The sequence below is a fragment of the Epinephelus moara genome, chromosome 6 (genome assembly GCF_006386435.1).
Source record: "Epinephelus moara isolate mb chromosome 6, YSFRI_EMoa_1.0, whole genome shotgun sequence".
In the NCBI taxonomy this organism is placed as follows: Eukaryota; Metazoa; Chordata; class Actinopteri; order Perciformes; family Serranidae; genus Epinephelus; species Epinephelus moara.
The window spans coordinates 20,401,369-20,419,264 of NC_065511.1; the positions used below are offsets into that span (position 1 = coordinate 20,401,369).

Genomic DNA, 17,896 nt, shown 5'->3' on the forward strand with positions numbered 1-17,896 from the left:
TAAACTTTTATTATCGTGCCCCTGTTTTGTTGTGACGTCAGTGAAACCACAAGACACCACGCTGCACACGCAGACACACATTTTCTCTCCAGGTGAGGTGGCCCTACTATTTCAATCCAAAGGGTGGGTGATTAAGTGTTTCCATGGAGGGAAAAATAGGGCAGAATGAAAGATATTGCTTGGAAAACACCTGCTGGCTCTGCAGCTGCAGTGCACCTTTGTGTGCATTGTGTGTGTGTGTGTGTGTGTGTGTGTGTGTGTTTTCACAGCATGTGTGTGCACAAATGAAGAACTTGTAACAATGTAAAGTGCAGGATTTAACAGTTTATTAGTCGTGTTGCATCAACTAGTGGCAAATTATAATCTGACAGATGATCAGAGGTGTCACTTTTCCTTTTTTTCTTCTTCTATTACACATTTTATTTTTCATTTTTTAAATTCCAGGTCTTCTTTTATTGTTTTTTTTTTAGCGTCTTTTCCTCCTCTCTCCTTTTTTCTCTTTCCTTCTTCTGTGCTTTTATATCCGCCTCGCGTGACGTCACCACTCACCTGTGGGTGGGTGTAGGATTCTGGGATTAGCTGTAGCCGCAGGTAATAGCCAAACATTGGGAGACTCAGGGCAACAGAAGACTGCGTTTCACGGACACAAGAAAAAAGAGAGACGACACGAATGAGCCGAGCTGTGCTGGTCGGTCGAGGCAGCCGACTTTAGGTTTGCAAAGTTTGACGTTACGTGGAAGTAAAGTCACCTGGGAATCTGTGGGCGGACAAAATCCGTCTTTCTTTCTCTGTTTGAAGCGCTAGCAGAAGTTTTCTGTGAGAGACTTCCGCGGTTTGCTCGCCGAGCAAGTTCTCTGGGATAACAGACAATCACAAGTGTTTCCTCATATGCGGTGAGTAAAGGTTTTGTAGGTGAAATTAAAAACGGGTAAAAGTTGAATGAGTTTTGGTGAGAGGTGTTTTCTGCACTATAGGCCAAACAAGCTTTAAGAGCGCGAGCGAAATGGGCCAAATTATTATCAGGCCAGCAATCAATGCACTCAGTTTTATTTACATTCTCAGAATTTCCGGGGAGGTTGCCTTACTGGCAGCAAAGTGTTTACCTCTTGACTCTTTAATGCGGGCTACTTTTAATGTGTCATGGTGAGTTTAGTGCTGCAAGCCTGTGTGGCAACACAAAAAGGGGAGGTTTCCACCTGGTTATTATTTCTAAACATGCCTCTCCCACTCCAGGTCCCAGGTATTCTGAGCCATGCCTGGCCACAGCACAGGGGCTCCCCAGACGTCCCGCCACCACAAACACCACAGCTCCAGCTCCAGGGCTGAAAAGCACAGAGCGACTCGGACTATATCCAGGGAGAGCACGGCCAGCCAAGACTCCTACAAGGATCATGGGGAGCATCATGAGCACCACACTGACCACTCCCGGTATTCAGAGAACAAGTATGGTCGCAGCAGGGGCCACCCACGAAATGGCACGGGTAGGGGCTCAGAGACTATAGGATTTATTCCTGGGTCAGCAGACAGCACGCCCACCAGCAGACATGCCTGTGGCTCCTGTGCCTCCATGGGCTGGAGTGGCTGTAAGGCTCTTATCTGCTGTGTACTGACCTGTGGATTTTATGGCAGCCGGGAGCCCTGCCTGCCTGTTAACGAGAGCTCCACAGACCATCCCCCTAAAACAGGCAGCGAGCCTCACCCTCCTAATGGCATGGCTATAACCAACCCCACTTGTAACATCCCTGTGGAGTCAAACAAGTCCACCAAAACCTCCAAGCTGCCCATGAGTGACAGCTTCCGCTACCCAGATGTGCGCATCGCAGGTAAGACAGTAAGGTATCCAGTTGCTGCCCCCAGACGAACCCGCACGCCTGGCAAGGGGGAAAGCGAGCGGCCTGTCAGTAACACCAGCCTGATATCCCGAGAGGACTATGACTTAGATGAGGTGAGTGACACGGGCACAGACATTGACTCTCTTATCACCAAGAAGCTGCTGGAGCTCTACGCCCTGCACCAGATTGACCAGCTGGCCAAGTGCACCTCTGACTCCTCGTTCTCCCGCAAGACCAACGAGATCAGCGAGCTCATCTACAGCATCGCTCAGGACTACAACCTGGAGGAGCAGGAGGCCGAGTGCAAGCTGGTGCACGGGGTCATCCGCATCAGCACGCGCAAGGGAAAGAGAAAAGCGGGCCATCAGTCAACAGGACAGCGAGCCAACGGGAGGAACGATGGGACGCTCCCTGACAGTGGCAACGAGACCATGACCCACACTTTAATGAGCAGTGACTGTAAGAATGCCATGTCACATTAATAATTACTGCTGTATAAATTGTTAAATGATACCACATGACAACTTTTTTTCTCCATCTGGCTGCAGCATACCAAATATACCAATCACCTCACCTGTCTTCCCTGAATGACTCATAGTGTCTGTTGGAACGCTGCTTTTGTTTGGCTCATAGTTTGTAAGCCCTAATACGCCAGACATTTCACAGGCAATGACCTAACAATAATTGGCTAATCTGAGGCAAGTTGACACAAGTACACACCGTCTTGTAAAACACACATAGCCGAGATGACCGGATTAATTCTGAAAGGAGAGTTTATTAATGTCTGTTGACGCTTTTTGTCTGCTGGTGCTCATTTTGTCTTTTTCCTCCCCGGCAACAGTTCCAGAGGTGAAAGTGTCAGAGCAGACGCCTTCAGACGAGCTGGCAAGAAAAATGAGACATTACAGCGGGAGAAGTGAGTACATGTGGGAATTTTCCATAACTGATGCACAGATACACTGTGTTTTCATTCAGGTGGATGTAAATGCCCATATTATGAGTTAATAAAGGAGCAGTGTGTTGGATTTAGTGGCATCTAGCTGTAAGGATTGCAACCAGTTGCAATGTCTCCTGCGGGCCAAGCGTGAACTCCTGGTTAGGATTCCCTCTGTTGTCATTGTTCAGGAAGTTTTTACTGGGAGCCGAGTTATCCACAGATGTGTCGTCCTCTCCAAAACAAACAGGCCAGGTGAATTAAACCGGTAAAAACTAGGGGTGGGGGGAAAAATTGATACAGCATAGTATCGCGATATTTTTGCGTGACAATATCGTATCAATACACATATTATACGAATTATTATTGACAATACAAATGACGCTTCTGGTAGCCTACTAGAATAATAAAATCAATTGAATCATCTTGCAGTTAAAATGAACGAAGTGAGATTAACAGACTGGAACCTTTATTTTATTGCATTTGAAAAAGGTAATAAATCGCAGTATATGTTATTGGGTATCATACATGTTAAAATCGCAGTAATATTGTATCGTGACTTAAGTATCGTGATAATATCGTATTGTGGGGCTGCTGGTGATTCCCACCCCTAATAAAAACGCTTAAAAGCAGTTCCATGTTACAAATCAGTATTTCTCCGACACTGTTTGGCCTGTGGCAGCTGGTCCGCTAGCCAAGCACTTGTTAAGTTGTGCTCACCTTTTTTCTCTGATAACTCAAGATCCAGATGTTCATGAGGTTTTTAACAGGAGCCGAATTATCCACGGAGGTCTCCTCCTCTCCAAAACAGACGGACCAGGTGATTAAAACTGGTAAAACACTGAAAAAAAGCAGTTAAACGTTAAAAATCAGTGTTTTTCCTATGCTGTTTGGCTCGTGGCAGAGGGGCTGCTAACTACGGTGGCCAATGTAAAAAGCAAATGGCCCTATGTAGAGCTAGTTTTGTTTCAGGCTACAGTACAAACATGGCAGTGCAACATGGCGGACTCAGTGGACAAGGACAACAGCTCATTCTAAGTTAATAAAAACACAATGATTCTTATTTACAGGTGATCATGCACAAAGAAAATACACTTATTTTGTTAAATTTCTGCCAATATATCCCACTAAATCCTACATACTGAACCTTAAGAGTTGGATAAAATCCAAAAACAGTCAGCACCAGAGTGTACGTGCATGTGATGAGTGGTTACAGATATTGCACATTTATTATTAATTGTACATTTCGTGCTGATGGAGACACAGTCTGTATTTTCCCTGGTCATTGAGGTGTAATTACTGCCCCTGTGAATCAGTGTGTGGGGCTCAGGTCTTTGCAGTCCATTGTACCTGCTGCAGCTGCAGGCATGTTCTCACCTCCTCTCTACTTTCCAGTAACATACCACTTTTCAACCAGTGAAAGCCCTGCATTCCTGCCCCTTTCTCTGCATATTACAATTCCCTGCTCATTAGCTGCCTCCTCCCCCCTCATCTGCCACCTTACACCCACCCATCAATCTGCCTCATTCTCCCCTCCAGCTCAGCGGTCATGCTACACCACCTGCCACAGCAGCGGATCGAGTCGCATTAAATATATGCCACATAATGTCCCCTGGTTTATTATGTAATTTTAGAGAACAACTTGGGTTACAGATGGATTACCGTGCAGCAGCGTCTTTTTTTTTTTTTTGGTGTTGTCGTTGTTCTGCGGAGAGGCGGTTACAAGGACGGAGTGTCCTGTTACATGTCTTTGAATGAGGGTACACCACATTGTGTTTCCACAACTTTCACATCGCGGCCTGGGAATGTGTCAGCGTCCTGAGTTAAACTTTTGTGCATGAAATGTAACATCTGGCTACCATGATGGCTTTTTGTTTTCAGCACGTTAAATAAATCTCTTTCTCTTACAGCGTACTCCTCCAGCACCGCCACAGCCTACTCGCCCTACCATCACGACACCGAAACAGACTCTTCAGGCGCTCCTCTTCTTCTTCTCTGAAGGGTGATATAAAAGTACCTGTGCTAACAAGTGATGTAGCCAACTAGATGGACAATGTTATTCGTCTGCTATTATTTGTTGTTGTCGCTGTTACTGAGTGGAGCACCTTTTTACCCTGGGCAGTGGTACTTCAGCTTTTAGTGGTCCGCTCCATGTTTGCTATTGGAGTGTCATTTAAATTGGTGGACCTTTTTATCTCTCCAGCAGATGACCTACTGAGGAAACAATGTTTTTTTTACACAGGGAAAGACAGTGTAGGTTCTTTTATGTATTTGCGTACGCAGTGTTTAAAGTTGTTTTCAGAAAAAGAAACACTCCATGCAATCTTAGCAGTCAGGCCAGAGGATAGAGACTGATGGTAGAACGTAACCTTCCTCATTCTTGTCTGTGATTGTTTATGCAAGCCATTGTGTATGTGCATGTGTATGTTTGGGCTTATTGACTCCTGCCATTTAGACTCTTTGAAAGCATGTGTTGACCTGAAAACTGCATTGTTAAGCCATATTTTGATGCACATATTGATATGTTGATGTTACTCTCTGGGTTTTTAAACCGTTTGTGGCATTTGGCCGCAGTTTTTTTGTTTTTAATGTACAGATAAGCCCTGTTTTTAACAAAATAAAAATCTCCATGCTTGTTTATGCCTTTTTAATGTGCATTCAGTAAGGAGATATCTTTATGTATGCAATGATGATGTGTCAGTCATCTGTTTCTCGTTTTACAGGGTTTACACAGATTCTTAAAAGTTGTAGAAGGCACTGAAATAATTAATCTAACAATAAGGCCTTAAAACCGGCATTAAAATGTCTCAAAGCAATCTTTTTAAAATCCTAAATATGGTAGGATTTTGCCAGTACAAGGCACTGCATATGAGGCGATGTGTATCTCATACAAAAACTGTTTCAAACTTGGCACAATAGCAATCGAGGGAGTGGAATCCAATATGCAGAGTAAGAAATCACCAACAAACACCAGCTGTTTACCAGTTTTGTTGCACCCTTGTTTCCAATATGAGACAAAAAAGTCATGTTTTATGCTACAAGAAACATTCTGCAAAAAAATTGTCAGCTCAGGTTTCTTTTTCCTTGACTTTTGTTACTGTAAATTTGGTCTTAAATGTCATTCCAAGTGGCATTAAAAAGTCTTAAGTATTAGTTGCCTTATGCTATAGGGCCCTGTTTCAGCCCACAGAAAACTGAACTTTTTTGTTCTGTGTTCACACAAGCCAAAATGATATTACACAGTTTGAATATAAGCGGCCCCATTTGTTTTGCAACAGATAATTTTCTCTCATACATCAATACGTCTCTCCTTTGCAAGGTTTTCTAACGCTGTCTCTTTAGCCTACTTTTCCTCTTTATCTCTTTGGGTTATTGTTGTCAAGCTCATCTCCCCGAGGTCACTGTGCTGTAGCAGGCAGGCTTTTTCCGCCCTCAGCGAAAGAAAGAACTCGTTTGGCTGGTTCTGACAAAAAGGAAATAAAATCCTGGGGTTTGTCTTTGTCATTTATTGCAGAGGGAAGAAGCAGTGCACAAAATCAGGAATGTATCCTGAACTTTGGGTCAAAGTAATTGTACTGTACGAACCAACGACGTGTATTTTAAGATATGCATCAGCCATTAAAGTAGTTTGCAGTTTAGATGACAGTTCTGTTGTTGCAGCTGTCACTAAAAGACGTGATGATACACATAATGAGCACCAAAGACAGGGCAAATGTGACTATTTCAGAAATGTGCCGACACCTTTAAACATCAAAGAATAAAGCAGATAGCCGACCTGGAGAATGGTTTTAAAACGTTCTTAAACCAACATGATTTGTACTGAAAGTAGGTGACTTTTTATGTATATGTAGAAAGTAAGATTAAACCCAGAGAACCGCTAAAGAGCAGTCAATCTGAATTCTTTCAGCTCTCAGTGTTTGTGGTGTGTTGCAGTTGCCCTGTGTAACCCCGTTTCCTCTGGCTCTCTGCCCCCGCCAGCATATTCCTGTTTTACCTGTATGAGGTGTCATGCATAAACTCACTGTTTCACAACTAGCATACCACAGGCCAGGCTGAATCAAGAGGGCTTGTTCTGTATCAAATCCAGCCTACAGACTGTAAACACTCAGCTCAGATTTTTGTAGGACACTTGATTTAGCATTTAGATACTTATTCCACTTTTGTGCATGAAAAATGTTTTATTTGTTTTGTGTAGAGCTTTTATTTTGTTAAATCTTAATGTATGCAACAAAAACGCCAGGACTCAATTTAAGTCCATTTTAATGCATCTGTCTGACAATAGTTTCTCAGAGTAAACATGTGACCTCCACTATTTTCCATCAGAGGGAGACAAAGTACACACTGTGCTGCTTCAACATCCGTAGTCATATAGAAACAAATGAAAGAGGGGTTACTTCTCTTTCCCTCAGTCACTCTGTCTTGGTGTGAAGTGGTTCAACTTTCACATGATCATGAAGTGTAGAGGGAAAAATACTCACCACTGATACGCAACACTGACAGTTAACTTTCAACACAATCCGGTAAAACCAAGAACACAGCCTGCATGAATCAGACGTGGTTTCTTAATATTTTTATGCAATAATAAATATGACACATCGGGCACTTACTGGTTTGAAACCAGTTTGCCTTGATTTTTTTAAGCTACCTCAGAGATAAAGAAAAAACTGTCAGATTGTATTACAATGTGTTTGTATGCTTCATTGAAGCTTCAACATATATTATTGAAGTTTTTGAACCCATAACCACCCATATTTTTAGTGTGTTTAGAGCTGTCTCTGGCGTCATTTTTATCTTACACGCTTCCAGGGAACTCACTCACATTTGCTATCATTGAAAACCCTGGCATCTTGACAGGAACTTAAAATAAAGAGGTTTGAGCAATACTTGGCTGCGTAACATGTCAACAGTGGTGGACCTGCCGAATGAACTGTAGGGATGAACATGTTCAGAACAGAGTGTCTGTATCATGTGCAATGCCTCGTACAGTACAAGCTAATTCGGAAGCATGGCTTTGCAAGCAACCAGTTACTTTACACTGGAAGAAGTTAAAATACAGCAAATTTTTAAAGAAATAAATAAAATAAAATGAGCTACCACAAGGAGAAATCTAGTTTGGTTAACTGCTTAAAAAAGTGGTGTAAAAAAGTAATAAAATATAACACAAAACAGTCACATGCCAGCAAAAAAACAATGTCACTGGTCATAAATACACTAAAAAATAAAACACCCCACTATTCATGGGAAAGTTTTGGAAGGTCAGCTTTGGTTTTATACAATGTCCATCACTCTAGAGTGACTCTCAAACTAGAGTCCAGTTGGGGGTGTTTCACCATGCAGGATTACTCAGTTCGGCAGGTAACTTCTAAAATACATAGCAACAATCACCTCTGATTCGTTGTGGTGAAAGGGGGTCCAATTATGTTAGAGAAGTCAATGGTAATATGAAAATGAAAAAAATATTCCTTCACTTTTATGGCCTTAAGTTGATTGTAGCTTCAGTAGTTAGCTACACAAAAAATGCCAAATACTAACTTAGCTACTTGAATCACTATATGAGTATGAATGTAGTTGAAAAATCAGCAAGCTACTGTAAATGTAGCTAAACTACTACTTTAATTAGTTGCATGTTGTTGTAGTTCACTGCTCCCGATGTTTTGGCTTGCTGTGAGTCTTTTTAAAAGATTGAGACAAAACTCCACTGTTACGTTCATGTACAAAAATATATTTATTTGAAATGTTATGAAAATGCAGACTTATTTACAACATCGAAGCAAACAAGATCTTCAACATAAGATACAGTATATTCTCAGTGGGTACAGTCTGTCTTCTTCTTCAGCAGCTAAAAGATTTCCAGACTGGGCTAAAGTGACCTCAGCTTCAATGTAAGTTTAGTCATTTATAGTTTCGTGTTCACCAATACACAAGTTTTTTTTTCTGTTGGCTATCATAAGTGGTTTTCTGAGCTGTCCAATGTGAGGCGTTCCTTCATTTCATGAGGAAACATTGCTTGGGTTGGTCAGCGAAAAAAGTTCTGTATCACCACTGTTAAAAACATTGGATTCAACTTTCTCCAGGACAGTTTATTATATGAAGCCCCGCTGTTCTCTTCTATCTGCAGAAGAGCATGTCGACCAGCAGCTCCAGCAGATCAGCCTGACCTATCACGGGCCGGAAGAAGAGTTCAGTGATGAAGCTGGGTGTGATGCTCTGCAGCGTAGAGGCTGTGAGGAGGATTCGAGCAAAGCGCTCCTGGTGCCCTGGGTGAAGGAGCTGGACCACCTCACTGAGGGCGTGCTGAGCTTCCTGTTGCAAGCCTTCAACAAACAGAGCTGCCTTTAGATCTGGGACATCTGTTGAATGTAAAGACAAGGAATTAGATGCTGTGACACACATGCAGTATAATGCAGCAGTGACTGAAATTTTGCCCCTGAGGACCCAAGTGTTTTATGTCTTTTATAATGGACAACATCAGATGAATACACACCTGGATTAAATATCGTGGTCCCTTTGAGGTATGCGTACTCCTTTGGACTCAAGTCCAAACTCCAAAACTTTTTGAGGCAGGATTTGAGTTTGCTGACACCTGCCATGGTGGGCTGCTCCCTCTCCATCTCAGGGCTCTCCTGACGGTTTAGGAGAATTTTCTTCAGCATGCTGTCAGCAGGTGTGTCCGTCACCTCAAAATCCACACACTCCTGGGCCAGACCCAAGATGAAGAGCGGTGCCCAGCAGCTCTTAAGAAGTGCGAACTGGTCATTTGGTGGCATCTGGTTAAAAGCTGGCAAGTTTTTTATGAAATGGACAGTTTTAACCAGAACTGCTGACGCTTCTTTGCAGATCTCAGATGGCCTTTTCAAGCACACTGTCTGTCGCAGCTCACAGTTGCATCTATGAGGTATTGAATTGAAGCAGTTTTGGCTCGGTTTGCTGTTATCCATTTGGCTGAGGATGTTGAAGAGGATAGGATTCGATAGCCTGTCGCTGCTGGCTGCACAATGACACCTGTTATCCATTTTTACAGGCTGTAGAGGTCTACAATGAAATGCAAGTGGCCTCTCACAGGATGGGCTCTTCATGAGCGTGTAAGTAGTGTTGCTGCTTCCTCCAGTGTCCCTGTATTTATAAGGCCAACCCACCCCTGTTAAGTGGACCTTGACTTGTCAATACACTCTCTGTGAAAAACAACCATGTGCTCTGCCAGATGACTGATGGAATAACCCTGGGAAGCTGATAAGCTTTTCTCAATGAAAAGAAGCTGGTGGAGTAACGCCTGGATATCAAGAGGGTTGGGCCTTATCTTGTGGCCGGTGTCATTAACCCAGGCAGTACCAAGCTACCAAGGACTGCAGAGGTAATCAGCTCCATGCTGTGTCCCTGCACACTGCCAGCTCACACCTGGAGAGCTGGACAGATGCCAAAGCACAGCAGGAGCATTGACCTGTGAGTTAAGTCCTCATGAGGTGTAATAGCATTTTTTTTTTTTTTTTTTTTTTTTTTTACATCTTTCAAAGACATGTATGTCATCCTGCGAACAGCACTGGAATTTTTAAAATGTAATTTGGTGGTAATTGGTGGTATAAAACTGCCCAGCCTGTTTTATGTTTTCCCCAAACACCATAAAACCAGGATTTTGATATATCATTTTTTCAGATAATTGTTCAAAATGCCTTCTGTAAATTGTCCTTACTCGTGAAATGTCAACATATGAGTCCACAAAGTTTACCAGCATACTAATAGATGTGAGGCTGTAGCTGCTCAGACAGTGCAGCTTTGAGTTAGATGCTAGCATCATGCTCAAAATAATAATGCTAACATACTCATGCTAAGCAGGTGTAATTGTTTTTACCATAATCATCATGCTTTTAGTTCGGTTTGTGTACTAACAATTGCTAATTAGTAGTAATGAAAACATTTTTATTTAGTTACTCATAAAATGTCAACGTATGAATCTGACAAGTTTACCACCATGCTAGCAGCTGTGAGGCAAATGCTAACGTGATCATGCTAACATGTTTACGATGATAATGCTAACATATGCCAAACAGGTGTAATTTCTTACCATGGTCATCATCAGTTTAGCATGTTAGCACACTAATCTTTGCTAATTAGTACTAAAGGCAAACTTTTATTTAGCTTATCATAAAATGTCAACATCAGTCTAATAGGTTTATCACCATGCTAGCAGATGTGAGGCTGTAGCAACTCAGAGAGTGCTGCTTTGAGTTAAATGCTAACATCATCATGTTAACATACTGATGCTAATCAAGTTTTTTTGGTTGTTATTTTTAGTTCGTTATCATACTAACAATTGCTTAACATTTTTATTTAGTTTCTCATAAAATGTTAACATATGACTCTGATGAATTTATCACCATGCTAGACACAGTGCTGCTTTGAGCAAAATGCTAATGTCATCATGCTAACATGTTTACACTGATAATGTTAACATATGCTAAGTAGGTGTACTTTTTTTAACCATCAAGAAATTTTAGTTTAGCACGTTAGCATACTAATCTTTGCTAATTAGCACTAACGGCAACATTTTATTTAGCTAGTCTAACAAGTTTACCACCATGCTAGCAGATGTGAGGCTGTAGCTACTCCGACAGCGCTGCTTTGAGTTAAATGCTAACAGCGTCATGCTAACATGCTTAGAATAATAATGCTAACATACTGATACTAAACGGGTGTTTTGTTTTTTTTAAATTATAATTATTATTTGTATTTTTAGTTCGGTTAGCGTGCTAACAATTGCTAATTAGCAGTAATGACAAAATGTAATCTAACTACTCATAAAATGTTAACATATGAATCTGACAGGTTTACCACCATGCTAGCAGCTGTAAAGCTGTACTTAGTGCTGCTTTGAGCAAACAACCTTACAACATATGCCAAGCAGGTGTAATTTATGGTCATCATCCTAGTTTAGCATGTTAGCGCACTAATCTTTGCTAATTAGCACTAAAGACAAAATTTTATTTAGCTATATTTCAACACAAATGTGAGGCTGTATAGCTATTCAGACAGTGCTGCTTTGACTTAAATGCTAGCACCATCATGCTAACATATTAATAATAATGTTAACATTCTGATGCTTTTTTTTTTTTAGTTCGGTTTGCATACTAACAATCAAAAGTTTAGTCATTTTAACAGATGTGAGACTGCTTGGACACAGTGCTGCTTTGAGCAAAATGCTAACGTCATCATGCTAACATGTTAATGATAACGTTAACATGCTAAGCACGTGTAATTTTTTTTTTTACCATGGTCATCATCTAAGTTTAGCATGTTAGCACACTAGTCTTTAATAATTGGCACTAAAGACAAAATTCTATTTAGCTACTCATAAAATATCAAAATATGAGTCTAACTAAAAAAAGGTGAATAAAAATAAGGATAATTAATGTGACAGACTAGCTCGCATCGTATTGTGTATCGTATCATATCTCGCATTGTATCGTATCTTGTATTGTCTTCTGAGTTTATCACCATGCTAGCAGCTGTGAGGCTGTAGTTAGATGTAGTTCAATTATAATGTAGTGATGCTAACATGCTCACAATGATGTTAGCCTGATATTCTGATGCTACGCAGGTGTTATGTTTGTCATTTTAGTTTTGCATATTAGCATGCTAACATTTGTAAGTAGCAGTAAACACAAAGTAGGCCTACAGTTAAGGCTGATAGGAATGTCATTAGTCATAAATCAAAGATTGGAAGTTAAAACTGAAGATTTGAGATTAATGATGACACTAAAATAAAATCATTTAGTGTCAAGATTACAAGGATATATGTTCCAAATTGAATGGCAAGTCATCCATCAGTGTTTAAAACATTTCACAGCCATAACAACAACAACAAAAACTCAACAAAAACCATCTACTTTAAGTGCATTTTCCTTCGGCAGGTCCTCAGTTGCATTTATGCGTAATCTCTTACAGTGGTATTGTTAGATGGATAAAACTGTTTTTATTCTGAAACAATCAAAGTTGGCCAAGGAAATTCAGGAAATTCCAGTTTATGGCCTCTGTAACAGGCAGTACAATGTTCCACTTGTCATTTAAATGAGTTTACCCTAATTTGTTATCTTCCCCGTGCCTGGCACAGAGGCTCAAGACTGATAAGCTAATTACTTTATTGCTGTCACAAATAAACAAACTTCTAATATTCAATGACAAGTTCCCTTGGTTTGGACATTTAGGGCCATGGCCCAACTAAAGTGTTTACCACACTGTATAGTGACAGGTGACACAATATATAACCTATTATACTCTTCTTTATTTTTGTGGGGGCACTGGCTGCACAAGCCAAGAAGCCTGAAAGCATCATTATGGAAGTTCCAGAGGAAGATGTGAACCACAGAGCAGTGGAGTCAAGGTCAGCTCATAAAGTGAATGACTACAATAAAGAGATTACAAGCCAGACACAACTGGCAGCACCAGTCACCGCATGTTTGTTTTACTTCATCAGTGTCTTTACTCATCCCTTGAAAGAATACTCTAGAAGAGGTTCACAGCCTCATTTTCTTTCCTGGAGTGATCTTATTATGATACACTACAGTGATTATTCATGTAAGACGTGACATGTCTAAATCATAACGGACCTCCGCTACGAAATGCATGATAACACACATTACGCTATCTTTGAGAATGTGATCCTTTCAGTGAAGTGACCTGTAATGCACTCAGGAGGAACTCGGGCACCATGAAGCAGGCTGACAGTTGTAAATGCTTGCGATAAGACTTGTGTTTATAGAGGTTAGGAGCAGGCAGAGACGGACACGGAGGACGACTGCTTATCTCCGGCAAGACAGTAAAATAAAATGTCCTTCATTCTAGTGAAGTGGAACAACTGCTGTATTCTGAGATCAAGCAGGCGAAACAGTCCAGGTCTGACGAAGCATGATGTAATGGGTGGCACCTAAAGAATGTCCAAGCCTTTTTGATTATAAATATATCATTAAAATACAAAACAAAATCTATGATGGCACTTGACAGTGATAGCATTATTAAATTGTTAAAAACAATAGGACAATTATTGAAATATTTTCAAGGGAATTGTGTCTCCATATCCACTGAAACACAGTTTGCCCTTCTGGTGAGATTTTCCTCTAAATATTGACTTTTTTGTTTCCTCAGGTTTTAGTCTACCAGGTCATTGAACTCTCCATGGACGCTGTGGCTGGTACATGACACTTGACCTTGGCCTACTGCTAATACAGCCGAGGGTCATTTGCCTGGCTCCCGTTTCACAAGGTCATCAACCCAGAGGTGATAGTTATTCTTACACTGTGGGGTCATCTCAATCCTCAAAAAAAAAAGAAAAAAAAAGCCAATTATCTGGAATTTTAAGGACATGTTTCGAAGTCTTTTCATAAATAGCTCTGTCAGGTTTACCATAAAATAAATATATGTTACCAACTTGCAAGACACCCCAAATTCATACAAACCAGAACAACAATGCCAAACATATGTTTTCAAACAATAAAATTTGTATATAATTTTCCCAATCAAATGTTCTTGTCTAAAACAAAAGATTCCTTTTTCAGGCGTTTGAGATAAAGTTACCAACTTCACCTCATCAAAATAAAACTACCATTCCAAAATATAGATCATCTGTACACCAGGATATGTCAGGGTTTTGAAATGCACAAGTGATATGGATTTTCTTTTTCTTCTTTATGCTACGACATACTGTAGCACAAGACCCTAGTGGCACCTGCATACATACTAAACTAACATAATGCTAACATATTGCTAAGCTTTAATACCTTTAGATACTGACAAAGGGTAGCTAAGAATATCAAAAACAAACTACTGAAAGCTGGCATCAAATACTTGTTCATATTTAAAGTCTGCTTAGTTATCATTAGATTAGATATTTCCTGATTTAAGTTATATTTTGTGCTGTATTTTATTTAGAAGTCCTTCTATGGGTGAACTGTGTTAGGACACACTAAGGCATTGAAAAGTTATTTTTCTTTTGTTTTTTTTAAAATATATTTTTTTAAATATTCTCCAAGTATCAATAAGTATTGTTGCTGGCACAGATACAAAAAATGTAAACAATACTGAGTCCCGCACTTTAATTTTGAGGATTTATCTACAGATTATGAAACTACTAAGGGCCACTCCAGTGCAGTGACCCATGATTGGTGTCTTTTGCCAAGGTAGCATATCTTGTATAGCTCCTGTTCTGGGCTCACAATTATATATATTTTGATTTTATTTTCCAGCACAGATGAATATTTGGTGCATCTATTTGTGAGACTCTAAGTGCCCACCTGTATGCAGCGGGGCTCTTCCTTGTGTGATATATGTGTTAGAAGTTTTATTCTTTCAGTACCTTACTTGTAAGTTTTGACCTAAGATCGAACTTCTGACTCACCTTTATGTTGTTAATAAATCATTTGTAAGTTCAAATGTACATGACATGTTTGAGTTTTAACATGGGCTTTTTAACATGGGCTTACACAGGACAGGATGGCTATGATGACTCATGAAACTACGTGTGTAACATGTATAAGTGATGTCAGAGTCCAGACACCCGGCTCTAGTTTTACTGCCTATTACTATCAAAACACAGTGATAAAAGTTGAGGTGAAGGCCAGAGGAAGGGTTAGCCGCTGGGATAATGACCTGTGACTTGTTTTCTCTCTGAAAGAGGTTAAAAATGTAGTGACGTGAAAGACGTCACATTTTGTAATTTCCATCCCTTCAGTGAGCTTCAACGGTATTTTACTAGACTTGCTTCCTTTTTGTTTAAATCAAAAGCAGATATGTGAATAAAAAATCGAGCCGGGGTGCTGTGTCTTTCAAGTGTTATTTAAGTCTCCTTTTAAGTTTAAGTTTAAGTTTCCTTTCTAGTTTTAACATTTTAACTTTGAATGTTATCAAAGATGCAGTATTGATTACTATCAGTGTAGTGCTCTATGAGTTTATTTCTATTACTTTATACTGATTTTTTTTAAAAATAAATTCCTCTAGTTATCCAAAAAGAAGGATTTCTCTTAAAAATGCCTCTTCTATGGTATCACCTATTTATCCCCTTTGTACAAAGGGTTTTTTGTTTGTTTGTTTTCCCTGTGTTAGAGAGCTGTGGTTGAGTCTACACCACTGATGTGGCCTGTAAAGCCTAGTGAGACACAGTAGGGGCTAAACTGCTGTTAATCTATTTAAGTACGTCACTGTCAAAATAAAAAATCCTGGATATCAGGGAAATTTAACCTTGGATAAGATACGCAGCAATTTCATGGTGAAGATATAGAAACAACAATCAGGGGGGCCCTTGAAAACGCCTGGAATGAAATATCTGGTTTTGTTGGCAGTTCGTTTTTATTTCTAAGTAATACGTGCCATGACTAAATTAAAATTGGCTGAATAAATCAGTTGAAAGACTGAACTTTGCATAAAAAAAGTGGAAGCTCTCTGAGGCCCCTCTCACACTTCAAAAGCGCTAAATGGTATAGTCTGTCCCCAAAAAGGGGAAATCAGAGATCCAAAACAAGGGAATAAAGACAGAAAGAAAGAAAGGCAGAAAAGGGAAAGGAAGCAAATCGACTAAAAAAATCATGGTGCATGAGAGAGACATCGATCAAGAGAGACTGCTTATGCAAAGGGTCCAGAATTTGGTGCTACGCATTTGACAATGCATGTAGATACAGTAAACCTTCAAAGATTATATTCATAGTTGATTATTTAGGCCAAGTTATTTAGTACAAGAGATTATGATAGAGCTATGAAAACAAAATCATGCTAGTATCCTTGAGCATGGAGATAATGCATCTTGTATATGTATAACTTTTATGTAGAACCCCATACTTTGTCTTTATATGTGTAATGAAATCTAATGATCTTTTTAACTTATAAGGGCCACTCTTCAACTATAAAAAACATTTATACATATTTACAGAGATATATTGATACATTAGGGCGGCACGGTGGTGTGGTGGTTAGCGCTGTCGCCTCACAGCAAGAGGGTTCCCGGTTCGATCCCGGGTGTGGGAGCCCTTCCGTGCGGAGTTTGCATGTTCTCCCCGTGTCAGCGTGGGTTCTCTCCGGGCACTCTGGCTTCCTCCCACAGTCCAAAGACATGTAGATTGGGGACTAGGTTAATTGATAACTCTAAATTGTCTGTAGGTGTGAATGTGAGCGTGAGTGGTTGTCTGTCCCTATGTGTCAGCCCTGCGATAGTCTGGCGACCTGTCCAGGGTGTACCCTGCCTCTCGCCCGTTGTCAGCTGGGATAGGCTCCAGCCCCCCCGCGACCCTCAAGAGGATGAAGCGGTTAGAAGATGAATATTGATACATTATTTTCAGTGGCACACTGGCACTGTCATTTCTATTACCATATGTCTTTTCCATCACAATAAACAAGGTGATAAAAAATGATTGTTGTGGAAATTATATTTTGTCACATTTTTACAAACTCATGATATGTTAGCTTGCTAATGACAGTTTTAGCGTTAGCATTAAATATACACAAAATACACATTATAAATTTTTGTTTTTCCTGTTATTTGTTTTTCTTTTAAAGAAAATATGAGCAGTTTGGAAATGATAGCTACTAAACATATTCTTAACTGGACAAAATTTCACCTTGATTTGGTATTTTATTTCCCTCCATCCATGTGCTCTCCTGTTACATGACTATTGCACTCGTCACTACCTATAAAACAAAACCTAAACTAAATTTTTTTTTTAAAAAAAAGAAGAAAAAAAAAATCACAGGATTTACATTTTGTACAGTGCGGTGAAAATGACCATAACCCCTTGGGGACATATTTCATATAATATTTCATACAACATATTATATATTTAATTATAATATTTGTATCATTTGTACTTGAAGTTAATATTAGATCAATGTCAAATTAAAACGTGGTTGAAAATCAAAAATCAGGCTCAAGGACAGAGGAAATATAACAAAAACCAGACATAAAAGGGCACTTTTTATAGATTAAAAATCATGACTGAGCTATCTTTTTTTTGTATGTTCGTCTTGGTATCAAGAGACTGTGAAAAAAATAAGAAATAAGTGAATTGTTTTTTTCCACTTAGTTCTGACAGGGACGAAAAAAATATAATAGTTGAACAAGAACCCAAAAATATAAATTAGTGTAGTAGCTTTTTCG

General features: G+C 39.9%; 2 protein-coding genes across 3 annotated transcripts; one reads left to right on the forward strand and one right to left on the reverse strand.

The window, feature by feature from the left end:
• The first annotated feature begins 570 nt into the window (after positions 1 to 570).
• Positions 571 to 5,399, forward strand: kdf1a (keratinocyte differentiation factor 1a). Of its 2 annotated transcripts, XM_050046515.1 has the most exons (4): positions 571 to 893; positions 1,234 to 2,291; positions 2,674 to 2,748; positions 4,677 to 5,399. In XM_050046515.1, the coding sequence occupies exons 2-4, from the start codon at positions 1,253 to 1,255 to the stop codon at positions 4,763 to 4,765; spliced, it is 1,203 nt and encodes a 400-aa protein (XP_049902472.1). In that variant the 5' UTR covers positions 571 to 893; positions 1,234 to 1,252; the 3' UTR covers positions 4,766 to 5,399. The 2 variants fall into 2 exon arrangements, with proteins under 2 accessions (XP_049902472.1, XP_049902473.1); XM_050046516.1 differs by lacking the exons at positions 2,674 to 2,748; positions 4,677 to 5,399 and adding an exon at positions 2,381 to 2,654.
• A 3,068-nt stretch (positions 5,400 to 8,467) lies between these two features.
• On the reverse strand, positions 8,468 to 9,865 carry nr0b2a (nuclear receptor subfamily 0, group B, member 2a). The gene is made up of 2 exons (XM_050046553.1): positions 9,251 to 9,865; positions 8,468 to 9,116 (listed from the first exon to the last, which is right to left on the reverse strand). The coding sequence occupies exons 1-2, from the start codon at positions 9,840 to 9,842 to the stop codon at positions 8,875 to 8,877; spliced, it is 834 nt and encodes a 277-aa protein (XP_049902510.1). The 5' UTR covers positions 9,843 to 9,865; the 3' UTR covers positions 8,468 to 8,874.
• Positions 9,866 to 17,896: the final 8,031 nt, after the last annotated feature.